This window comes from Peromyscus californicus, unplaced genomic scaffold (genome assembly GCF_007827085.1).
Source record: "Peromyscus californicus insignis strain IS unplaced genomic scaffold, ASM782708v3 Scaffold_4__1_contigs__length_199733344, whole genome shotgun sequence".
NCBI classification, from domain to species: domain Eukaryota; kingdom Metazoa; phylum Chordata; class Mammalia; order Rodentia; family Cricetidae; genus Peromyscus; species Peromyscus californicus.
Genome location: NW_026294562.1, coordinates 128,298,243 through 128,325,482, shown reverse-complemented (window position 1 = coordinate 128,325,482; position 27,240 = coordinate 128,298,243). Strand labels below are relative to the sequence as shown.

Sequence of the window (27,240 nt, the reverse complement as noted above, 5' to 3'; positions counted from 1 at the left end):
AAAAAAAAAAAATCTTACAATTTTTTGACTACATAGAATTTTTAACTAAAAATAATGAATAGCTAGATAAAGGGGGACTCTCTTGCAATCCTGGCACTTGGAAAGTGAAGGCAGGAGATCCTTGTCTCAAAAAACTAAAGCCAATACTGAAGAGTCAGGAAGTGTCATGTTCCTTTAATCTCATCACCAGGAGACTGAAGCAAGTCGATCACTCTAAGTTTGAGGCTAGCTTGGACAATAAAACAAGACCTTGTCTCAAAATAAATAAAATTTAAAAATAAAAATAGCTACCCTGAAGCTAGGGTTGGTAGCACACGCCTGTAAACCCCAACACTGGGGAAGCAGAAGTCAGGAAGATCTGGCACAGTTCAAGGCCAGCCTGGTCTACATATGAGCTCTAGGCAAGCTACATGCTCCAGGCAAAAATGAGATTCTGTCTTAAAAAATGTTTTTAAATAAAAAAATATATATTAAATATTAGATATTATATATATTTTTTAAAAAGGCTATGCATGGTGGTATACACCTGTAATTCCAGAATTTGAAAATCAAGAGGTCATGGTCATCGTCAGCTACATAAGACCAAGACCAAACTAGGGCACTTGAGTCCCTGTGTGAAAATAAAGAAGGCCAGTGAGATGGTTGAGCAGATAAAGTCACTCAGTTCCAAGCATGACAACCTGCCTTCCATTCCCCAAACCCACACGAGACTCCCACAAGCTGTTCTCTGACCTCCACATGCACTCACATATATATATATATATATATATACACATACAAAAAAATGGTTTTTTAAATTTAATTGTAAGAAAAAAATTAATTTCCAAAATTAATGAGCATAGAACTAAGGGTTTAGCTCAACGGGAGAGTGCTTGCCTATAGCATGTGTGAGGCCCTACGTTCAATCTCTAATGCTGGCAAAAACAAAAATAACAATAATGAACAGAGTACAGTCCGTTATAAAATATTTTAACTCAAAGCTCAAGAATTAAAATCTTCTGGTCTATAAGTTATAATCTTAGAATTATACTAAAACAGTACACATTTCATAACAAAATAAGTGCCCAACAATATAAACCTTATCATGTCAACATGAGAAGTGGCCAATTTAAATCTGGTCCTTACTTAACAAGAATGCCAATATCTACTTTGCTATTTATGTTTACTTTCAAGAAAAAATTAACTGAGCTAACTGGGCTATCCCACATAAGAAGCTGGAGCTTATATGGAATGCTTCCATGTTAAAATGAGGATCCTGGCAGGGCAGTAACCCAAACCAAGAGACCTGAGACAGACAGAACAAAAAGATTGTCCTAGAAATGCAGACATGTTCACAACTAGCAGATGACGTCATCTCCCCATGAAAGACTTACTGTTTTTTCAGCTGCCTCTGGCCTCTTCTCTTTGGACTCCCGCTCTCAGACCCGCTACTTGCCTTCAGTGTATGAGGGGGAAAATGATTACAGACTTTAGTTCACAGTGAGATTTTAGACAGAATGAAACCTAAGCACTTGCTAGGTGGAGCCCACTCTTCTTCTGCTTTGAAAACCAATGTCACTTTCTTTCTCAAACCTACATTTAGCTCAGACATCCAGAGCAGCAACATCAAATACACTTTTCTACAGGTAAACGTTCTGTATCTATAATGTCCAACACGGTGAGTGAGCCATCAGCCACATGTGAACTCAGCACTTAAAATTCGCCTTGCCTAGTAAGGTTGAGGAACAGAATTCTAAATATGAATTGTAAAAGCCACATGTGTTAGCAGTAACCATACAGGATGCTGCAGGTGTAAAACAACATAGGAAAATACCACATTTAGTGAGTATTACGCCTTAAAGGCACTGCCTGCTGATGTATTCACTTTAGACTTGATTGACGAGCATCTGTAATGGTGAATGAAGAGCTAACAGCGCTAGGCCAAAGGAGGATTACAGTCACAGCCACTGAAACAGCTTCTTCCCTCAAACGAAACAAAATGGCACTCCCCTGACGCTGTTAGTTTGGGTCCTACTAAGGATATACTGATGCATGAAACAGGAAGGGCATACAGATGTGACTGGACACTGCGGGAAGGGGAAGCACAGGCACGCCAGCTCAGAAGTCACTCAGAACTCAAACAGCAGACACATGCAGGTGCGGGCATGAACTTGACTGTCAGAGGACATTTACTGAAGCCCAGACCTAACTCTCAACACTTGCCTATCAATACAGAACTTCCACTGGAGAATGTCACACAGCTGAAAAACCGGCAGAAAGGGACAGTGCACTGAGACAAGAGTGTCCCTTCAGAAGCTACACTGCAAACCAATGGCACAACCTAAGAAACATGAAACAAGTCCACTCTACCCATGTGGGAACCCAAACACTACCGGCTTTAAAAAGCACCAGTCTAGGCACTGGAGATGGATGTAGTGAGTGACAGGGTGCTTGCTACAAATGCTCAAGGACCAAGACTCTGGCCCCATCACTAAAAAAAAAAAAAAAAAAAAGTACTCCATCTCCATCTCTCATAATTAGACCAGAAAATGAGTATTTTAGGAACTAGTTTTCTATCTCACACTACAATTGAGATAGAAAATGGAACTTACATAAACGAAGAAAAACAAAGACATGAAACACTCCTCTTTCCTCTCTCTGGAATAAATCCAAAATCATTTCCACGTTCCATTTGTTCAGCACTTAACAAAATATTAGGATAGTAGGTGTCTAAAGTGAACTGGCCACAATCATACACTCTTAGAAACTGAACTTTTAATTAACTGACACCATACCATCCTGGAATGAAGCATTAACTAGTATGTGTTGGTAGTGTTTACTAACTTCTTGCCCCACCATCTGTTCATAGAAAGCCCCATTAGATCGCTTTTAACTGCCACACCTGACGCTGTCTTTTAATAGTAATATACACCAGTCACAGAAGATGAGGTAAGATAGGGAACCAAAACGCATCCCCTCAAATCATTTGTTCTTACCTCTTCCTTAATATTAAATCGTGATGGTTCTTGTCTGCTTCGGTTTGACCGCCTAACCCCATAAACATCAGGATATTCTTCCCACATCTGCAAAATTAATAGACTGCACATGAATCATTTCCTTAACTATATTACTATTATCAGTATTAGAACTGTGCATGAATTATTCCCTTAACTCCATTGCTATTATCAGTATTAGAACACTTATTTCAAATCAAACAAAATCATGTAACTAACTACCCAAAGGGTTGTTTTGCTAGTTTTGAGAGAAAGCTAAGCGGTATCCTTTCAAAGGAACAGACATTTAAAAAAAGTTTAACCATGCCTTCATGCCATTAAAACTGTTGAGCACTGCTTACTGTTACTAAACCATCTGATTCCTTCCTTCAACAAAATACAAATTTCTGAGGAATTTTAAATTTCCTGATGCTTGCAGTTTTAATTAGAAACAACAAACAAAAAACCAAGCACAAGCGCCCTGCAGAATCTAATCAAACAAGGCAGCGTATCCAGCTACCAGTTCTTGAGAAGAGAACCACCACGACTTTCTCCCTAGCACACCTACTTTACTTCACTAGCAGTAATGAGCCCTCTGCCTTTCAGACTCCTGCTAACGATTTTAAATCTGAAAAGGTAACCTTCAAGGAGGGACTGGCTGAGGTGTTTTGTTTTTCCACTCTCTTCCCTATAGATAACTACGTTTAAGTAAACTGTTCTTTTTACATGAAATCACAGAAAAGCAAAAGGAATCTGAATGGACTGTGGGACACTGGCGTGAAGATGTTTAGTCATGGTTAAACATGTGGAACAGATGTTAGAAAACTGAAGTTAGGAATAAAGGTTTTATTAAAAACAGAAGCAGCCGGACGGTGGTGGCGGCGCACGCCTTTAATCCCAGGACTCGGGAGGCAGAGCCAGGTGGATCGCTGTGAGTTCGAGGCCAGCCTGGACTACCAAGTGAGTTCCAGGAAAGGCGCAAAGCTACACAGAGAAACCCTGTCTCGAAAAAACCAAAAAAATAAAATTTAAAAAAAAAACAAAAAAAACAGAAGCAGCAGCCGGGCGGTGGTGGTGCTCGCCTTTAATCCCAGCACTCGGGAGGCAGAGGCAGAGGCAGATCTCTATGAGTTCAAGGCCAGCCTGGTCTACAAAGTGAGTTCCAAGACAGGCTCCAAAGCAACACAGAGAAACTCTGTCTCAAAAAAATCCAAGGGGGGAAAAAAAACCAAAACCAGCAGCCAATGTCATGAAAGCATTCGGAAATTCGAGGCAGAGTGTATGCAAAGGACGAGGAGCTACTGTCTGAGGCCAGCAAAATGTTTGCACTTAAGTATGTTTTCCCCAGGGAACTGGACAGTAAACATTCTCTGCTACATGGCTATTTCACCCTGAAACTGTAATGGGAAATCAACCACAAAGTATCTAGATATGGGGGCGGGGGAGTGGGGGGGATGACACATGACACCATGTCCCCAATACAGCATTTCTAAGTCTAGAACAGCATTGGAAACAAGTCCCATTGTGTTTTTTTGTCTTAAAAGTTTTAATATGACAAATAAACTTCACATGCCTAAGCCAGGCATGGTGGTGCATGCCTTAAATCCCAGTACTCAGGAGACAGAGAAAGGCAGACCACTGTACTTTCAAGGCCAGCCTAGTCTACACAGTGAGTTGCAGGACAGCCAGGATTGCATGCTGAGATCCTAACCGGGGGGGGGGGGGGGGGGGGGGGGGGGGGTAGAGAACTGCCCTCAAAAAGCCAAAACTGATCAAAGATTAAACAAAAACAAAAAAAGACACTAAGCAAAGGAGGACAATATTAACCACTGACAAAAAAAAAAAAAAAAAAAAAAAGATACAGTAAGCTGAAAAACAAGGAATAAACTGAAAAGCAAACAAGTAAAATGGCCCAGGAATAGGCATATTGGAACTAGAATCCAATCCAATTGTATGATTCAATATCGTCAGATTCCCTAATAATGGCTTTAGAATTATCCCAATCTTAAAGGACAAAAAGCCCAACCAGAGTTAGGAGCGATCAAGTGGGAGGAAATACAAGTGGGAGAGGCTATGCACAACACAATGGACCCACCTGGTAGAGAAACAAGTAGAGAGATGTGTCCGCTAGCCTTCCTGCCCACACCCACACCTATTCCTGTACGGACCTCTGAGAGAAATGATTTGTCTGACTGCGTAAAGAATGTTATGGCATCTTTTTTAGCTGAGAGGGATCAGGCAGGCTAATATGACTTCACCAACCAGTCTCCCCTCTCTCAGACTTGCCTAGGCATACTGGCTCCAATGCTGCAACTGTGCTCCAAGTCATACTGTACTACTTACACCCCAAAGCAGCTTGTATTATTTGTCCCGTAGAGGCCACCTAATTCTGCTCTTCCCAAAAAGAGCTGACATGTGAACTCACTCGCTATTGAGTGAGTATTACCCCCACATGGGTAATAAAACTTTCCTCCTGTTAGGGAAAGATGGGGGAAGCTAGCATGTAAAGAGGATGGATATACAAAGTAGTCTTTTTGGAATTTCTCATTCATGGTAATTCCTCTACGAGGTCCAGCTAATTGGAATTATACATTTTTACCTTTTTAGTACTGATCGCCTTAACCATAAAAAAATTATCTTAATATTTCTAAAGATGTAATTACATCTTGAAATCTTATGTATGTTTGTGTGTGTATGTATGTATGCATATCTGTATTCTTCTGGTGGAAACTGAAGATACAAATCCAATCTCAGTAATGCTTTCTCAAGCCAGGATTAGTGGCATACAACTGCCTATAAGTCCAGCTCCAGTAGATGGACACCCTCTCTGGCCTCTTCAAGGACCAGCACACATATACCCATGAATAAAAATAAACCATTAAAAAAAAAAAAAAAGTCAGGAGCAGGGGTGGGTTGAAGTGCATGCCTTTAATTATAGGTTTATCTCTGTGAGTTCAGGGCCAGCCTGGCTTACATAGTGAGTTCCAGGACAGCCAGAGCTATGCTGTGGGATGTTCTGTATGGCAAATGTGTTGCTAATTAGTCAATAAATAAAACACTGATTGGCCATTGGCTAGGCAGGAAGTGTAGGCAGGACAAGGAGGAGAATAAAGCTGGGAAGTAGAAGGCTGAGTCAGAGAGACACTGCCAGCCACCATGATGAGAAGCAGCATGTGAAGATGCCGGTAAGCCACGAGCCATGTGGCAAGGTATAGATTTATAGAAATGGATTAATTTAAGCTGTAAGAACAGTTAGCAAGAAGCCTGCCATGGCCATACAGTTTGAAACCAATATAAGTCTCTGTGTTTACTTGGTCGGGTCTGAGCAGCTGTGGGACTAGCAGGTGAGAGAGATTTGCCCTGACTGTGGGCCAGGCAGGAAAACTCTAGCTACAAATGGCGTCCAACGTGGTGGCAAGAGTTTCCACCAAAAAACTGAGAAAAAAGATTCTAAAACAGAGCTAAAAACAGCTTCCTAATTGTCTCTCTCAAATGAGCAGCAGCTGCCGGTTTGAGCTACTGGCGGGTTTCTAGCGTACATGCTCGACCTGCAGTATGGCGGGAATGAGGCCTCTGCAAGTGGCACATTGAGCTGTGTGGTGGATTTAGCCTTTGCTAGTACAAAACAAAAAAAGAGGTTTCTGGGCTACACGCTGCTTGGATAAAAGCATAGACCCATGATAGCTCCCAGAGCTGGCAGTAAACCACCACCATGTTGGGAAGCTGAGGTGGGCGGAGCCAGCAGCCACAGCTGCTGCAGCTTAAAGCAATAGATTCACAGTAAGACAGATTCAGATGTAATAGTTTACAATGTGTGTAAAATATACGTAGGCTTGAAAGAGACAAAAAAAGGTGATATATATAGTTATATAAACAAATACATAGTTTTAAAAAATAAAGTCTTTAAAGAGACAGTAAAATTAATATAAAAAAATAAGCCACGTAAAGATGAATATTACAGAGAATCTGGATTGTGTTGTCTTTGGGATTTTTAACTGCAGAGAAACATTTGATTGTAAAAGCTGTTGAGTTATGCCAAAATGTATATTTTAAAGGTACCTTGACTTCAAAATTTGGATATAAGGATATGTTGTTTTGGAAAAGAGTCTCTTTTGTTCCCACAGAAAGGCAAAGGCTATGGATTTGTTCCAGATTAAGATACATCAGGTTTGACCAGCCAAGAACCCCTGAAAGGTTTCCGATGACACCATGGCCCAGATGACCCAACATCCAGAATGGTTTCAAGGCAACTGGCTCAGACGATACAGCCTCACGGACTACTCCATAATCCTAAAATTTTCTTTGTGTCCCCATAAGATACAGCGCCCCCCTCCAGCAGGAAGTAGTAAGAGAAGCTACGCCCAAATTCCCAATTACATGTAATTTTACTTTGTTAAGGTTAAAACCTTCCTTTGTGGAAAAAAAAAAAGGGGGGGGGGGGTGCTGTGGGATGTTCTGTATGGCAAATGTGTTGCTAATTAGTCAATAAATAAAACACTGATTGGCCATTGGCTAGGCAGGAAGTGTAGGCGGGACAAGGAGGAGAATAAAGCTGGGAAGTAGAAGGCTGAGTCAGAGAGACACTGCCAGCCACCATGATGAGAAACAGCATGTGAAGATGCCGGTAAGCCACGAGCCATGTGGCAAGGTATAGATTAATGGAAAAGGATTAATTTAAGCTGTAAGAACAGTTAGCAAGAAGCCTGCCATGGCCATACAGTTTGTAACCAATATAAGTCTCTGTGTTTACTTGGTCGGGTCTGAGCAGCTGTGGGACTAGCAGGTGAGAGAGATTTGCCCTGACTGTGGGCCAGGCAGGAAAACTCCATCTACAGAGCTACATAGTAAGAACCTGTCACCAAAAAAAGGAGGAAACAAAAGAGCCTGGCATCATGGCACATGACTTTAATCACAGTACTCAGAAGGGAGAAGCAGGCTGCTTCTGTGAGTTTGAGGCATTTGGACTAGGAGTTCCAGGCCAGTCAGGGATATATAGAGAGCCTATCTCAAAAAAATAAATAAATAAAATAAATCTAATACGTTTTTCTACCCCTTGCCATCCCCTGGCCCCTAAAAGTCAAATACCATTACACAGCAACTTTGCTGAGAACTGAAACAACTGTTTAACTCAAGTCTGTCTCCAGAGCTCCAAATGGTTCTTTTAACTTCAAATTGTCTGAAAATTTTCACTACCACCTACAATTTACTATCATTTGTAAAATGAAAATTAGTATGCAGAATATAAATTTAATCTTAGATTACAGCTTAAGTTTAAAAGATGACAGCATAAAATTTAATTTTAAGTTTTTTTGATATTTTTTAAAAAACAGAAAGCAACGTTCTTTTGTCGTGGTTCGCACATAACTCTCTCAGATTAAATCTCCCAAGTTCAGATGTGGTGGGCGGGGAAGTAGCTCTGCTGGCATAATGCTTGTCTAGCCTGCACAAACCCAGCACCGCAGAAAACCACGCATGACAGAAGTACATCCTCATCCCAGCACGATGGAGAGGAAGAATGAGCTCAAGGTCACCCTCGGTTGCAGTTGAGTTCAGGGTCATCCTGGGCTACATGACATCCTCTCCAAAAAAGAAGTTCAGATACCTGCTGATGAAGCCACATAATCACTAGCTCTTTTCCACCAAAAAAGGAATGTATTCCAAAGTTTGGACTCAATGTGAAAATGTTATGCAAGTTAATTTTTGCCTTTTGTAGTCTTTGCTATAAGATTCTGTTTTAAGCTGGGCGCACGCCTTTAATCCCAGCACTTGGGAGGCAGAGCCAGGCGGATCTCTGTGAGTTCGAGACCAGCCTGGTCTTCAAAGCGAGTTCCAGGAAAGGCGCAAAGCTACACAGAGAAACCCTGTCTCGAAAAAATCAAAAGATTCTTTTTTAATAAGTCAAATACAACTACAATGCCTTCACTCAGGCTGTTTTTCCTTTCTACTGCTCAGGCAAGGAAAACTCTCTTTATGACAGTGCAAGGTCAGGCCTGTAGTCCCAGCATACGGGGTTGAAAGAGGAGCATCTTGAGTTCCAGGCCACACCAGGCTATACTGTAAGACCCTGTCTGAAAAAAAAAGGGTTGTGTGGAGAGGGAAGGACTGACCAGGCATAATGGGGCACACCTCTCAGCACTTGGGAAACAGACACAGGAGGATCAGGAGTGCAAAAACCAGTCTTGGCTGTATTGCAACCAAGTTCCTGGCTAGCCCAAGGTACATGAGACCCTATCTCCAGAAACAGACAAACACAAAGACATACTAATCAATCTTCTTTGGAAACACACTCTACTGGTTGGTCCTGGATAGGAACAAACTTGCAATATATAGCCCAGGAGATACCTTCTTCACATCAGCTATCCGTTCCTTCTTAGAGGCAGGCTTCTCTTTGGCTTCTGGAAGGACTGGCTGTGATTTGGAACCTGCTGATTCACTCTCAGATTCTGACTGACTCTCAGAAGATTCAGAACTGCTATTGGACTCGCTGCCATGTCCACTTCCGGGATCGCTGCCCTGTTCACTTTCCGACTGACTGCCAGAGTCTGAACCCGAAGCTTCTTCAGAGGCCGAATGACTTAATAGAGAGAAAGGCAGAGAGAGAAAGCCTTAGAAACATTTAACGACTGCCACATAAATTGGTTTTTAAATCCCCTGGTAATGTGTTCAGACCATAATTTCAGCAATTTAGCATCCCCATCTTCAAATTTATTTTTATTCTTGTGCTGCAAATAATGCTTTCCTATCATTTTCAACCTTCACCTTTGTAGTATTTGACACCATATGTATACCAGGTGATTTACATTTTCACACATTCCAGTGAACATAGGCCCCTTCATTCCAATGGGTATTTAAGGAACTCTCTAAGATCCCACTGAAACACTACAATCTGTCTACTAAATCATATCTAAGTACCAATGTCCCCTTCAAAACAAAAATACTAATAATTTCAGAAATGACAAAAACAAACCCAACCCCAAAGGAAGAATGCAATTACCCAATCAGTGGTTCTCAACAACAGGGGTTAGACAGGGGGTAGGGAGCTATACACATCATCTATAGTCCACAGGTCCTGCTCCAAAGCAATGATTGTAATGATAATCCCACCACCAGTCTGATAATGGCCTATGTACATCCAATCCCCTTCCTCACTGGAAACTACCCACAGATAAGAACAATCTTGAGACGGTAACAATGGTGAATGCCACAAAACAGAAACTTTAGGTTAAGAGGGAGACACAGGAACACGAAGCTTGTGATGGAAGTTTCCTATTTACCACCATTGCATCTTCCAAACTAGAACTGAAGTCACACAACTTAACAAATGACTACAGAGGAAAGAAGCGGACTGCAGGTGGACAGCAGAGGGCCCTAGGCTTCAGCATACACACACACACACACACACACACACACATACATACCAGGTGTGGTGTGCACACTCAGAAGACCTAGAAATTAAAAGGCAGCCTCTGCTACAAAAACAAGTTGGAGCCGGGCGGTGGTGGCGCATGCCTTTAATCCCAGCACTTGGGAGGCAGAGCCAGGCGGATCTTTGTGAGTTCGAGGCCAGCCTGGACTACAGAGCAAGATCCAGAAAGGCGCAAAGCTACACAGAGAAACCCTGTCTCGAAAAATTTAAAAATAAATAAATAAAATAAAATAAAAACAAGTTGGAGGTCAGCCTGGAATACATGTTCTAAATATGAGAAAAAGAAAGAAATTACTGGAAACTTGAATTGATCCAAATCTACAAAAAGTACATTACAGTAGAGGCCTTTAAGTCAAAACAAGACGACGAAATGGAAAAACTTGTCTCTAAGAAGGAAAGGTGAAGAAATACAAACCTGATCACCTCAGTGTCAGGCATTATGCTAAATACTTTATACATATTTCTTCTCCAGAACAATCCTATGAAAAGACAAGAGACTTTAAGAAACTCAGCCTCTCTCTCTACCTTTGGAAATCTATACCTATCCCATCTCTCCCTTTCTAGTTGTATATTTTTTTCATTTAATTTTACATGTATTAGTATTCTGCCTGCATGTGTGTCTGTGTGTGTGCAGTACGCACAGAGGCAGTTGGATCCCCTGGACTGGAGTTCTAGCTGTTGTGAGGAGTCATGAGAATCAACTGGATAGAGTCCTCTGAAAGACCAGCTAACACTCTTAACTGCAGAGTCGTTTCTCCAGTCCCCTAGCTGTACCACTGCTTAACCTGTCCCACCCACCTACAGAGTCGTGAGCGTTATACAGCAGCTATGAAAGCAGCAATACTTCACCACAAATGCTTCCCTTACCCAGAAAGTAGGAATCTGAGCCTCACACACCCTCCCTCAGACTCCCTAATGTGAAGTTCTCCCAGTCAGGAAGTAGGTACCACAAAACTCAGAGTACTCAAACGACGTTGTTAGCTTTAGCTGTCACCATTTGCACACAGACATGTAGAACTAGCGGCAAAATTTCCTTATAACTTAGAGATTCAGAAGGGACATTCTCCCTGAAATGGAAGCAAGGAAGAATCTGGAAGCTAGGCAGCTGAGTGCTTACAAAGTTTGCCCCTTACAGCCCAGACGCCCCAGCCTGGTCTTTTTACTGTAGCCTCTGACGAGTGCCCCCATGCTCATGTCTGTATGATTCCCACCTCTGTCTCTAAGATTTACTTGTTTTTTGTTTGTTTGTTTTTCTTGTATTAGTGTTTTTCTATGTACCACAGGCCAGAAGAAGGTATCAGACATCAGATAACCCAGAACTGGAGTTACAGACAGTTGTGAGCTACCATGTAGTTGCAGGGAACTGAAGCTAAGGTTGTCTATGAAACCATTAAGCCCTCTTAATTGCTGGGCCCTCTCTCCAACCCCCTGCTCATCTCTTCATCATTCCTTCCCTCATCCACATTTGCTCCATATAACACTTGTAGAAGCATGGCACAATCCCAGTACCATTCACCTCCAACCCAGTACACAGTGCTTACGCAGCAAACCAAGTAACTTTGAGAGCTTGGGGATCATCTTCTGTAGGAAAGCATGCTCTGCTCTCTCAAGTACCATGCTCAACCTATCAGGCACTTCCAAATGCTGACCTATCACTGCAATTACTACCATGAAAGTAAAAACTGGCAGCGCTACCTTGGTATCCGGCTTCAACTTCCAACTTCTGCGACCTCTCACTTTTCACCATGACTCCTGCCCCTAGGAAACTGAATCCAAAGCCCCAGCAATTGGGTTGGGGGAATGGCTCAGTGGTACAGTGCTTGCCTATTCATGCATAAATCTGAGGCTTGGTCCCACAACACCTGTCAAAGACTGATAAATATAAGAGTGGGTAAAGTCCAGCTATTTACTTGACACTTACATTACCCTGTCTCCATTTGTCCCATCCTATAAAAATAATGTGGTCACTTGTCAAAACAGGCTTGAAAGCTAAGGCCATCTTCTCAATGTTCCCTGTGCCTGGTATATTGCAGATTACTGACTGAGCTAAAATAATACAATGTACCTGCCTTCGTTTCCCAGCACAACTCCAGACAAGAACTATGGGTGGAGTCACATGACCATCATCACAACCAAAATTGTCAGAACAGCACAGTAGTCAACATACTTATTCTCTGAGAAAAGAAATATGCCAATGTTAACTACCTACTTATAGACCCAGGAAAAAAGCTATGGAAGACAGCTTTAGTCCACTGCAGAAACCAGTAAGTCCAGTTAACTAGAAAGGCTTTTAGTCCTGTGCTAAACAGCAAGAATCACAGGAGACTTAACAGAAGGTCAATGCTATGTCAGAAAGTCAGTTCTCTGTGAAATGCCACACAATGAAGCTGGATTTCAATGTTTACTTGGGTTATTTTCAAATTGTTCTCTTAATAAGCTATAAATAGCTGTGATTCATTTCTGTATATCTTTATTTCTAAGCAGAATATTTAGGTTCTTTTGCCATTGCTCACTCTAACCAGTAAAGCTATAAATATTCTTGTATATACCTTCTTCTAAGACAGCTGTGTTTCTATTTGTGTACAAGTAACCATTAGGAATGTAACACTGCATACAATTATCACAAAAACACCCACATTCTCATTAGCACACATATATGTATGTAAATGTCAATCTACAAATTTGTTCAGTGGTTGATTCTGTAGGAAGGAGAAGGCTGGTAGATTTCACAGATCAGCTTATGCTTGTAAAATAAAAAATAAAACATGACAAAAATCAAACCTAAGGAAAAAAAGCTATAGTCCCCTGTGGAGGCGAGGGAAACAGGTGTAAGCAGGTAAGACACGGGCATTCTTCAGGCTTTAGTGGTGAGCTCACAGCTGTTTAGAATTCTTAAATATTTTTAATGTATAAACTGGTTCACTAACCAAAATAAACACACATGTGAATCAGTCAGTATAAGACTAAGCAATTTAAAATTTATTTTTGCCCAGGCAGTGGTAGCTCACAGCTATAAATCCAGTACTCAGCGGACAGAAGCATATGGAGAGCTCTGAGTTCCAGGCCAGCCTGGTCTAAAAGGCAACCTTCAGGATAACCAGGACTACACAGTAAAACAGACTCCAAAGTCAATAAAAATAATTATTTTTGCCTAAGTATAAGGACACAGGCCTGTCATCATGAAATCAAGGTAAGCATGGACTATATAAAACAGAGAAAAGGAACTTTATTTGGAACAGGCAAGTTAGATGCAAGACTTAACATACTCCAGGAGGAGGAGGAATGTTTTCCATAAAAACCTTAGTAAAGTTCTTTTTTTTTTTCTTTTGATTGTTGTTTGAGACAGAAATTATCTTGAACTCAGAGATGCACCTGCCTCTACCTCACCAGTGCTGGGATTAGAAAGACAAGAAAAAAAGTTCCTTACTGTTGAAAAATAAACCAAACTTGTTTTAACCTGTACTACTCAGAGAACCAACAGCTGAAATAACACATTTCCTAATACCTGGAATACTGAGTACTTCAGGACTACACCATAGCTTTCCCCACGATCCAAAGAAATCCCCCAAGACTCTAAAGAAAAAGGTCAGTCTGGTATGGTACTGCCTGCTTTACTGCCAGCCCCTGGGAAGCTGAAGACAGGAGACAGCCTGGATCCTTCCTACATCACACTCACTCACTCACTCACACACACACACACACACACACACACACACACACACACACACAGCGCCCAATTCAGCTCATAGGTGACAATACTTAAATAAAAACTCCCACTAATGAGTAGGATTGTCTGTCTTTCAAAGTGTAATTGTCAACAAAGCAGTTGAAACTTAAAATTCATAGGAATTATCTACTACAGCCTCATAAAAATAAAAAAATTATTTGAAAATTATTCAAACTCTAACTGCAAACAAATTTCACTTTTCAACTGAGCAAAAGAAAAACTGCTATGTGTCAAAATCCAAGAGAAAGAAGAAAAGAAAAAGACAACACCTTTACTAAGGTTTTTATGAAATGGATCGATCTTTCTTAAAACTGGACTTGGAAACTAACAGTCATTTCCATTTCTTAAAGTGCCATTCTCAAAATGGCCACAAGAGGACAGCACAACAACAGTCCACTTAAAAGAGAAAGCATGTGGGTTCTCTAAGAGTCTCCATTTCAGCACATTGGTGTTTATTTTCCCAACTTACAAAATGGCTGAAGTACTGACTACTGAACAGAACTTCTTGGCTACTGCAGGTAAATGCAAAACCTGAAAGACTGCAAGGTAAGTCTATACTGAAACTCCACAAAGTGGTATCCACACACAGTTTGCATTATAGACATTTAAAGTGTCAAAAATACGCAAAAAGCCTAATCCTTACATTAATCCTATAAAAACAGAATCCTAATGTGTTTAGGATGTCTAAATTACAGAATCTGCACTATCTACTCCTGTGTGGTATTGCTGACCTTGCATTACACACATTTTTCAGTCAAACACATTATCAAATCAACCAAGCTGCCATATTACCACTCTTTCTAGGCCGTGGTTAGATAGGTGTCTTAAAGGAAATGGAAAGGGAAAGATACTTCAGAGTTCTCACTGACAAAGAATATATAACAACTCTTAAGCTTTGTTTTATTTTTGGTTTTTTTGTTTTGTTTTGTTTTGTTTTTCAAGACAGGGTTTCTCTGTGTAGCTTTTTGCACCTTTCCTGGAACTCACTCTGTAGACCAGGCTGGCCTCAAACTCACAGAGATCCGCCTGGCTCTGCCTCTCCAGTGCTGGAATTAAAGGTGTGCGCCACCAACGGCCCGGCTTAAGCTTTGTTTTTAAGATCTTTTATGCTTCTAAGTTCAAGTCTTCAGATTCTGAATGTTATAGTATAAACATGGCTAAGCCAAGTAAATTAGGAAAACAAAGTTGAATGTATACATTAACAAAAAATATACAACATATGAATTCTGGCAATTCAAAAATCCAGTAGGAAATTCAGCAAAAACAACAAACACACAACCACAAAAAAGAAACTGAAATGGCCAATAAACTTAATAAGATATAACAAGCAGGGAGGTGGTGGCACAGGCCTTTAATTAATCCCAGCACTCAGAGGCAGAGCCAGGCGGATCTCTGTGAAGTCGAGGCCAGCCTGGTCTACAGAGTGAGATCCAGAACAGCCAGAGCTGTTACACTTGAGAAACCCTGTCTGGGAAAAAAACAAACCACACCCCACCCAAAAAAAAAAAAAATCACATATGAATCCTGCAAATCAGTATGTAAGGATGTTACCTAGATAAATCAAAGTTGGACAACAGCCAAACACAAAATTATTTCATGCTAGAAGAAAAAAAAAATCTACATATCTATGCAATTCACAAGATGTGAAGTATCCATACTATTCATACTAATCTGAACAGGATTGGGTCTTAATATATCTGTAAATACAAGTGACAAATTTCAAAACTATAAATTTTAAAACAAAACTATACAAACTACAAATACTTTTTATGCCAAGTGAGCACAAAAGTGACAGCAGTAAGCCAGTGCCTTTAACCCCAGCACTCGGGAGGCAGAGCCAGGTGGATCTCTGGGGGTTCAAGGCAGCCTGGGCTACAGAGCGAGATCCAGGACAGGCACCACAACTACACAGAGAAGCCCTGTCTTGAAAAGCCAAAAAAAAAAAAAAAACAAAACAAAACAGTGACAGCAGTAAAAGGGTATGATGGGAGTGTAGCTATGTCTTAACTCTCTTACAAAACTTACTCTTTCAGCCTCTCGTTTCTTCATAATTTTTCAAAGATTTATTTTGTTTTTGAGACAGGGTCTCACTATGAAGCTCTGGCTAGCCTGAAACTTGTAGACCAAACTAGAACTCAGAGATCCCCAAGTGCTGGAGCTAAAAGCATAGCACTATAGTCAGCAAGGTTTCTTTTTACCATATAACTGATCCCTTCCTAGGATTCAGTTCTTCTGCAAGTTTCCTTAACAATGACACCGTAGACTCTTTCTTAGCCAAGCTAGACAGGAATAATTAAGGAGAAATCTGGTTAAGACCTCTCCCCTTATGTCGGGTCAGGAATTCCAACCCAGCTAACACTACTGTGAAGGCAAATCTACCTATATGAGCTTCACTGCTTTACTGAATTCAGACATCTTATTTTCTCCAATCTCCAACAAGACTATAAATTAAACCCCTTCCCATCCCCACGCACCTTGTTTTTGTTTTTGACACAGGGTTTCTCAACACAGCCCTGGCTGGCTGGCTGTCCTGCAACTCTGTAAGTAGACCAGTCTGGCCTTGAACTCACAAAAAATCTAACTGCCTCTGCTGGGACTAAATGTGTGCACCACTATGCCAGGCTGTTTACAGCAACATCGTTTTGTTTTGTTTGTTTGTTTTGTTTTGTATTGTTTTTAGAGACAGAGTTCCTCTGGGTAACAGCCCTGGCTGTCTTGGAACTTGCTCTGTAGACCAGGCTGGCTTCCAACTCACAGAGATTCATTCGCCCGCCTCTGCCTCCCAAGTGCTGGGATTAAAGGCATGCATCACCACGCTCATTTTACAGCAGCAGCTTAACTTCCTCTGCAACCCCAGTGCACTAGGCTTCCTTCCACTTTATCAGATGTAATCCCACCCAACGCAAATCAGAAACCACCCCCACCATCTTACTTCTCAAAAAAGAAAAGATCCCTCAGAAGAGGATTTCAGCAGAAGAGAAAGGAGGAAGTAAAAGGCCAGTGGAGGGTGAAAACAACTGAATCCCCTATGTGCATGCATGAAACTGTCAAAGAATTTAAGTTTCTTTAGCAGGCCTTCAAGACATAACTCCAGAAGCCACCAAAATTAGTATTTATGGCTACAAAAACCTTAATTTCAACTCCCTTGAGGAACCCAAACTCACAATTTACTTCCCTCAGTGCCCCTTTATTAACAGCTGTGCTTAAATTGTACATTAAAAATATATACTGGGCAAATATAGCAAACCTCTATTTTATGTCTATCAACCTGAAATGAAATTCTTTTCTGTGGTGAAGCAATGAGTCTCGCTTTAACTGAAAAACATTTTTCAAGGTAGTGGCGGCAGAGAAACTGCATGTGTCTGCTCCCACTTCCACTGACATCTATCTCACTGTTAATCTACGAAAGGCCAAGGATTTGGACTGGGCTACTACACCAGTCAACCAAAATGGAGTCACTCACGATAAACTTGTAAATTGTCTCCCTTACCTTCAGGGCAATTTACATTGGCACAATCAAATTCTCTCTATTTTACAACCTCAAGTAACCAGAACTGCCCTGTTTTTTGTTTTCTGTTTTAAAAGACTGCTTCCTAAAACTGCTCCTCCACACCTTCCTACTTACTGATGGAATGCTGCTAGCCTCAATTCCTAATAAAACCCAACCAGATCTTCAAATTTCTGTTAAAAACTGTCATTTCATTTTTACTTGAAAGAAAACTACTTAAAATGGCACTTACAATTTCATGGAATAGCAAAGCTAAATCCCAACTGTGTTCTCAAATTAAGGCAGCCAGTGGCCTGCAGTTTATAGCTCAATGGCAGAGGGCTTCCCAGCATTCATAAGGCCCTCTAGGTTCAATACCCCGTACGGGTGAGAGTAACAGATCTGGTGGTTTAGGCCTAGAAGCCTAGCTAGTACTGAGGCTAGGGCAGCAAGGATACCCAGAATTGAAACAGAAAACCATATAACTAGCTGTTTCTGAAATTCTCATCTGGGACTAGGCAGAAGTCACCTTAAGCTTTCTCATGCTACTTCTGTTCCCCAATAATCAATTAACATTCTCATCATCTTAAATGGTTTACCAAGTACCACAAAATTGGCCTCCAGCAGCTAGGGGTGGGAATGGCATCAAAGAGGCTGGATATGTGCTACATGGAGAATCATGTACATAGTTAATGGAGATATGTGCTACATGGAGAATCATGTACATAGTTAATGGAGATATGTGCTACATGGAGAATCATGTACATAGTTAATGGAGATATGTGCTACATGGAGAATCATGTACATAGTTAATGGAGATATGTGCTACATGGAGAATCATGTACATAGTTAATGGAGATATGTGCTACATGGAGAATCATGTACATAGTTAATTAGGATCTGGCAACAGTTATATACTAAGACAAAAAGAAAGCTTTCCACTCAGGTAAAAAAAACAAGACCAACCACCTAGTTGAAGAGAAGCTACAAGGGACACCTCCCTGAATTCATGAACAAAGTTCTAACCAACCATCAAAGGGGACGCTTACATTCTGAACACTAAGAATAAAGAACTAGTTTGGCCAGGAGTTCCCTTTAAACCTCCAAGGCTTTTATTTTCTTATTAGCTAACTTACAGACTATAACTTTTATAGACTTTTATAAAGTAGATGGTGTTGACGAAACTGCAAAGTTCAAAGGAGATTAAAAGCCCTGGTTACCATCCCAATTATAAATATGAAACATATACCCATGTCCTCAAGAGTCCTTGGGGCTAGCTAAGAAACCAAGGTGAGGGGTCTCACTTTAGCAACCAACGTTCACTAAGAGAAGGCCACCGCGTTTATAGTTCCACATGCTTCCCACACTGGGATGATACCTTTGACAGGGCGGAACAGGACTACTGAGAGGAGTGCCTATGTTTGCGGGCTGTCTGGCATCCCTCACTTCCATGCACTAGATGTCAATAGTACCTCAGCACCTGGGAATAACCAAAAATACATCCAAAAAGATGAAACTGGGGATAGGGGCCACACAACGTCAAGGGTGGAAGCTGCCACTGTCTGTAACCCTGCTTCAGAAGCACAAGATTACCATCTATTATTTTAAAAGACGAAAAAGCTCAGAAGCTCCTGCACAGAATTCTACAGATAAAAAAGAAGCAAAACACCAGGTGTTGGGAGTTCACACAGCCATAACACCATCACTCAGGAGGCCAGGGCTAAACTGACTCAAATACCAGTCCAACCTGGGCAAAACCGCCTGCAAAAAAAAAATGGTAATAATAATAACCAAAAGGAGAAAAAGAACAGCGATCCAAACTGTAGAGCTCTCTGTTCACCTGTCACACAACCCTCCCCCTGCTGCCCAAACTGTGAAACCTGCAGCCACCTGAGTCTACTGTTCAATAGATAGACTCCTGGATATAATCCCTAAGGCACCCTATCTTCACACTTCCAGAAAGACGCCTGGATAGTAACAAGCAACTCAGGTGATTAATTCTTAGCAAGAATATTTCTAGAGTTAAATATCGACATAAAGCTAAACTAAAGGGCAAACTTTTGTTAAAGAGAAAAGGAATGAATACTACAGAAGTCTGGTCGTCAGTCCCAACTTTCACCTTAGCAGCCAGATACTGACCTCGTGAATGTCAAGCAACCTGTATCTGAATGTGAACAGGGGACACACTAATCCCTGAGATTCTAACCATCCACCTGATCTAGGACCATCTACAAGACAACCACCTCAAGAGAAGCTTTCCCTTCCCCTAACCTGCTACACAATCTATAAATCCACTTGGTTATGACACTTGTTCTCATTATCCAGCTAATTCTCAAGCAAAATATGCACAGAAATTCAACTTAGGATACAGGGGAGGGAGATCACAAGCACAAATTTTCATGCATTCTAGATTAACCCAAAGTGCATGTGTGAATAAAAGCCAAAGGACGAAAGAGCAAGTTCTAAGGTTTCCATGACCTCCCCATCTACCCTACCCTTTCAGGATTCCAAGGAAACCACTTCAATGGCCACACGAAGTTTTGATGTAAAATACTAGCCTTTGGAAGATCACATCCACAATATACAGTACTCTTGAGGTTTTTTGTTTCTTTAAAATGTAAAAGGCTAGCTGGGGAAGTGGTGGCACATGCCTTTAATCCCAGCATTGGGGAAGAGGGGGGGAGCAGAGGCAGGTAGATCTCTCAGTTTGTGGCTAGCCTGGTCTACAGAGTGAGTTCCAGAATAGCCAGGGCTGTTACACAGAGAAAGCATCTCGGAAAAACCAAAAATAAATAAATAAATGATGTGAGAAGGGTGGGCTGGGAAGAAGCAGTATGAGCACTTGCTTTGCGAACATGAAGACCAGAATTCAAATCCTGAGAACCCTCATAAAACCACAAGTGTAGGCTGGAGATGGCCCACTGCTAAAGAGCACCTGTTCTTCCAGAGGACCCAGATTCAATTCCCAGCACCCACATGGCAGCTCATGTCTATAACTCCAGTTCCAAAGGGATCCAAACCCTTTTCTGGTCTCCAAGGGCAGGAGGAACACATGAAGTGCACAAACATACATATAGAAAACATTCATACAAATAAAATACAAATATATAAAAGTACAAATATATAAAAATAACTACATTTAAAAAGTTAGCCACTGTGCATGCCTTAATCCTAGGACTCAAGAGACAGAAACAGGTAGATCTCTGAAAATTCAAAGAAAACCTGGTCTTCATAGTTCCAAGGCTTCCAGAACTATACAGTGAGACTGGCTTTTTTTAAAAAGGCAAATGTGGCCTGAAAATGCAGTGCTGAGACAGAGAGAAGGACCACTGGAACTTGCTAGCCTAGCTCCAGATTTAGTGAGACCCTATATCTCAAAGGAATAGGGCAGACAGTGATAGAGGCCGCCCAATGACGTCCTCTTCTGGCCTCACTGTGTACATGAACTACATACACCACACAATGAATGAATCAATGAATGTAAAAGCTTTAGGAGAAGCAGAAGAGGATGATCCAAGATGTTTTACTTACGTCTCCTAATTTCCTCTACAGCTTTCTCTGAATCGACAAAGGGGACAGCAACCATTCATGGCAAGCTTAAGCCATCCAAGAGCCAGCTACCAAAACTGAGTCACAATCCCACCACTCATTCCCTTACACTTCAAATTTTCTCATCTTTCACAAACAAGGATGCTAATCCTACCTCTTCGTGAACAAGGCTGGGTTCATAGCAGGCACAATAAATGGAGGCTCTTACTGAGCCTTCTCATTATTTTCTTTTAAACAGTCTCTCACAATCATTTCATCTACATTTCAAACTACAAAGATTACAAACACGAGGCTGTTCAGGGCTCAGTGGTACATGTCTCTAATGCCAGTACTCTGGGGCCAGAGGCAGGTAGATCTGAGCTGAGGCCACCCTGGTCTACAGCATTCCAGGACAGCCAGGGCTACAGAGGATGAAGACTCCTCAAAAATCAAAAAGAAGGGAAGGGGTTGGGGGGAAGGGCCAAGTATGGTGACACATGCCTTTAATCCCAGCAGCACTAGAGGCAGAGGCAAGGCAGACTGAGTTCAAAGGTCAGCCTGGTCTACACAGTGAGTTATAAGACAGCCAGAGCTACAAAGTGAGACCTTGTTTCAAAAAAGAAAGACTATATAAATGAGATTCCCTAAAGTTTTTAATCCATTTTTAAAATGCTGATGCATTTTACAACTGTCAACTGAGTGACAGCCTAAGTAACAGCACACACAGCTCCATCCCTGTATAATCTGTCTAGGGACTTACCTCTATAAGCTACAGAGGGCAGGAAAGTCAGAATGGAGTATGAACGCATTGCAATGAAGTAATTCTTTCTAAGATTTGAGAACTAAGTAAATTTAAAGAGACTAGCATCCAAACAAACTTCTGGATCGATTTGAAGAGTGTGAGTATGGACTACACTAAGGGAAGAGACCACCAGAACTTACAGCAAACTGAGACACAGAAGGAGTTCAGCTTCTGTACAGAAAAGCCCCTCACTGCACATGTGACAAGAATGCCTGGGGCTACAGAATGTTGTGCACAGAAACACTTCCTCCCCACCAAACCTCAACTCCTTTTTTTTCCCCAGAACTTGATCCATCTTTTACTTCCTGAACTCCAAACTAAAACGGTGCCTGCAAGTATCTCAACAAAAGAGATATGACGGGCAATCGGTTGTTACTAAAGAAAGCAGGAACAAAATGTGAACCATTGTTAGATCTGGACCGCGTGGAGGCTCTGCAAACAGGAAAACACTGATGATAAATCGGAACCACATGGAGGGCTTTTACAAAGCAAACCTGGAAGGCAGAGCTGCACTCAGATATTTTAAAAGACCTCCAATGTTCGAGCCAGAAACAAATACTCATCTAACCCATAAACCACACTGAGAGGAAGTGGAGAGAAAGAAATCCAAGCATCCAAGTCTTGGCACTACAGTTCCAAGGAAACAGGTACACATCAGACATGGGCAGCAGGCAAATGCATAGGACTAAGGAGAGGCTAACTCCAGCCAACTAGATGGTCTACCACTACTACCAGAGCACTCCCTAGACACTCTCCTACTTCAACAGCTGGAGCAGCAAAAGGGGGCCAAGAGTTAAGAAAGAGAGGCAGCAATTACCATCAGAGGGTGGGGAAAGGAACTCAATTACTGCCAAGAGCAGGGCTGTGACTCATACAACAGGAAGAACAATCAGCTCCCAGAGGCTGGCTCCTTGGAGGAGGGGAAGGAAAAAAAAAACTGAGCTTTAACTATAAAATGCACCGAAGATTTTAGGTTAAAGGGGACTTGCCTCCTGAGTTCATTCTTGAAAATCTCTCCTCTAATTTGCCTAAATGACTCTTGGTAAGCCAGACAACCACCAGGGCCCTTAGGAAGAACCCGGCTCATCAGAACACACTTAGAACTGCAGGGCTAAAGGGTGAGGGGAGACAAGGATAAACCGAGCAGTAACAGTACAGTATTGCTAGTAGCTTACATTCACTGGGTACATTCAGTGTGTTAGTCTCCTTGCTAAGGACCTAGATAGGCATTCTAATACTTAATCCTCACAACCCAATGATCAACACGGTCCACATTCTTAAGATGAGAAAATCTCATGCCTGAAAATAACCTAAATTGGAAGCTTTCGGTATTACAGTAAGAGCTGAACTGACACCCTTACGTACATTACATGACTGAGAACTAAACCGTAAAATCAGGCCTAGATCTCCCTTTCTTTACCCAGCTTCTTTTTTTTTTTTTTTTTTGGTTTTTCGAGACAGGGTTTCTCTGTGTAGCTTTGCGCCTTTCCTGGGACTCACTTGGTAGCCCAGGCTGGCCTTGAACTCACAGAGATCCGCCTGGCTCTGCCTCCTTTACCCAGCTTCTTAATGGGGTGAGTATGGAGAGATGGCTCAGCCTGTAAGAGAACTGGCTACTCTTGCAGAGGATGCAAGTATGTGGTTCCCAGCACCCACAGAGCATTTCACAACTGTTAGTAACTCCAGTCCCAGGGGATACAACACTCTCTTCGAGCCTCCAAGGGTTACCAGGCACACACACATAGTACACATACATACATTCATACAGGCACACACTCATACATACACTTAAATTTAAAAGGGGAGGAGACCTATTTTCCCCAAACTACAAGAGAATCCAAAGCCTTTTTAAAAATACGATATAGGAACCAGGTGGTGATGGCACACGTCCTTACTCCCAGCACTGGGAAGGCAGAGGCAGGTGGATCTCTGAGTTTGAGGCCAGCCTGGTCTGCACTCAGTTCCAGGACAGTCAAAGCTACACAAAGAAACCCTGTTTCAAAAAACCTAATAATGATGATGATGATGATTATAATTATTATTATAAAAATAAATATAGAGTCAGGAAGACATCTGAAACACCAAAACTAGGTGATCCATAAGCAAATCCATAAATGAAGTACTCAAACTAAGCATTTCAGGAAACAGAACATGAATGGCAGCTTCTATGCTCATTATCATTTATTTCAGAAACACCTTGACCCTCATGTCCTAATTTGGGCTCAAATGTTTCCAGAATAAGAGCTTTTCAGAAAAGTCTCAGGCCCCAAAGTCACCTAATCAACCAAAGCACAAATAGATTAGGGAGCAAAGGTCACAATAGACATATAAACAAAGTAACCACCCTGCCAAATTACTGACTTAAAAGGAAAACAGCCCCTGGGTATTTGATGATTTGGGTCAAATTAGTTTTATTCAGGCATTTTCTCAATAACCTTAATGTTCTAAAACAAGTAATAATTGGCAACACTGGAAAGGCTGCCCAATCATGCTGGAATGCATGAGGTAATACTAAGCTACGTGACTAAGGTACATGACCACGACAATCAACTAAGATAAGCAAACTTACAAGGTTGTTTTTGTTTCTTTGAAAAGAAGTAACGCTTGGGTAATGGGAGAGGGGGCTGTTAAACACAGTTTCTTTGTTAAAGTAACACTCCTCAAATAGGCAAAACTAAAGCAGCCCACAACCAGCAAAAAATGACTTACTAGCAGTCACAATTTTCTTGTTAGGGACAAATTCACTATACTAAGTTTTATATGAGAAATGGTAGGAGTGTGGATATCCCAGGTGATCTCAGCAGCTACGTGGTACAAATTTAGACAGCTGGGCTGAACACTAAATTATGAAATCTGAATGTCATACAAAGTTCAAATACAATTATATATCCATTCCTCCTGGCAATAATTTAATGAAACTTATCAAATACTGTTTACACACCTCCCTCAATTAACTCCATCCTTTTTATACTAATTTGGAGCATAATCTCAGGTAATAGCCAAGACTGGCCTCAAACTTTCCTCAGCTGAGGATAACCTTGATTGAACTCCTTATTCTCCAACATCCATATCCCAAATAAACAGATTTCGGGTATGTCACATCCAGTTTATGAAACTAGGAAACAAACCCAGGGCCTCTTGCATGCCAGGCAAACACACTACCAACTGAACCACACCTCCCAACTCCCACTGACTTAATCTACAAAAGGAAATAATCATTAAAAAAGGCCAAAAAAAAAAAAAAGGTACAAAGTACAAGTTTTAAATAGTGAAAATACACAGACACCCCCTCCCTTCCCAAAAAAAAGTTTCTTGCCGTTCTGCATATATCCAAAAACAAACCTAACAAAATATTTTGAAATGTTTACTGGTTCCACATGTACTATAACCAGGTCCTAAAACACTAAACCTGTGATACACATTAACTCACACAGTGCAATATACCTGGACTAAAAATATCTTCCACAGAACTGTTTATTCTCTCATAAACACAACGCAATATTGGCTACTTAGTTCTATCCCACACAGAAACTTTAAGACTATTTAAAAAATACTAAAAAGCTAATACTAGTATAATTTAATTTCAATACACCAAAAGGGAGATGGGATTACTATCTTCCTTCTGCTATCAAGATATTATATTTTTTATTGCTTTTATTTAATAAACATTTCAAGACGTTGGAAACAAGTAAATAGTTTACAAAATCTAGATCTCTAAGGTTGTTAAGCATTTTGTGCAAAATAAACATGAGCACATAATTTTAAATTACATGCAAACTTTTCTGTTAATTCTTTTGTGTAACAATCTTAAAATCCCTTATTTTCCTAAGAATTCCACTAAACAACTAGGATTAAGGGAAACCTGTAAAACCCACTCAGGGAATTTTTCCTTTCACATACACCTATGAAAACATCTCTAACAACACTCAAGAAGCCTATATCATTCCTTCATTCTCTCTTTTTGAAGACAGTCTCACTGTATATAGCCCTGCCTGTTGTGGTTTGCAGACCAGACTGGCCTTGAACTCCGAGGTTGCCTGCTTCTGCCACTGATTCCCAAGCGCTGAATGAGGGCTCTGCCACCACACCCGGTGCCTACATCTACTTTAAAAAATAAAGTACCACATTCTACTGAATTGTTAATAGTGTCTCCTAAGAATATTATTTAACATTCCTAAAATATACTGGAATGAGGAATATGCAAGTAAACAGCACAGAAATGCACTAGCACTGCTTTTCCTTCAAGGTTAAATTCATTACTTGTGATTTCGAGCTGCAGTTGGTAAACTATTTTTAAAAATAAATTCTTGCAAGAGTTTCCAAACAAGGTAGGAAATGAGCAACAACACAAGTTTGTTTACCAGAAATGAACTAAAGGGAGACTAGGGCCAAGGTATTTCTCAAGACCTTACCAAGTAATTCTGCTACCTAAGCCAAGTTTGAATGCTAGCCAGTGCCAGGAAAACTTTAGCAGTATGCTGACACTACACAGTAATGTATTTCTTAATGCACGGACACTTGCAGTGTTACAGTACATGTGGAACGACTGAAAGTTCCTAGGCCATTTTCCATTTAACTACCCCACTGTGATTCTTACAAACCACTAAACACATACTGACCTGAGTTTTTCTTCCTCAAATGTCAATTGAGAAAATGTTTGATACCAAGTAAAAATGCACGGGGACAAGCTCAAATGCTCTTCACTTGGTTTATGAGCCATGTATGACACAGAGCTTAAACACCCGTTAAGGCCTTTCAATTAAAAACATTCCACTCACACTGAACTGCTTTCAATCAATGGCAACAAAATAAAATTCACTAATCTCTTTACAATGAACAAGGAAATGAAACGGGAGGAAAAAAAGCACCGGAATATATATTTTTTAAAAAAGGAAAAAGAAAAGAAAAAAAACTAAAACTATGAATAAAAAAACCTAGTCGACTACTATTTGGAGATTTACGATTACAGTGTCTTTTCTCCAGAAGAGGACAACTATTCCAGGAATGGGCTCAGGAAAACACTGTAGGGTGTGGTGCGGACCACTACAGGCCAGGCCTGAGGAGAGCTAGGATCAAGATCCGTCCGGAAAGAAGCCGCCCACCGGAAAGTCCCGAGCAAAATTCCCTTCCTCTGCCCCGCCCCCGGCACCAGCAGAGCCCAGAGGAAGCAGCCGACCGGCGCACGAGGCCACGCGTCACCGCGTTCTCCCGCCCACCACGACTGACGTCAAAGGGCGGGGCCAGCCCAGCGGCGCAGCCGTTGACCCTGCTGTTACCAGGCGCGAACACAGCCAATCA

The 27,240-nt window shown here is 41.2% G+C and overlaps 1 protein-coding gene across 2 annotated transcripts in view; it reads right to left on the bottom strand.

Annotated features, from left to right (window-relative positions):
- Chd2 (chromodomain helicase DNA binding protein 2) overlaps positions 1–27,240 on the bottom strand; it is a 140,550-nt gene that overhangs the window by 90,764 nt on the left and 22,546 nt on the right. For both annotated transcript variants that reach the window (XM_052713814.1, XM_052713815.1), the window contains 3 exons: positions 9,315–9,546; positions 2,976–3,062; positions 1,374–1,435 (listed from right to left, as the gene is read on the bottom strand). In XM_052713814.1, the coding sequence (XP_052569774.1) occupies positions 1,374–1,435; positions 2,976–3,062; positions 9,315–9,546 (381 nt within the window). The remainder of the gene's footprint in view (positions 1–1,373; positions 1,436–2,975; positions 3,063–9,314; positions 9,547–27,240) is intronic.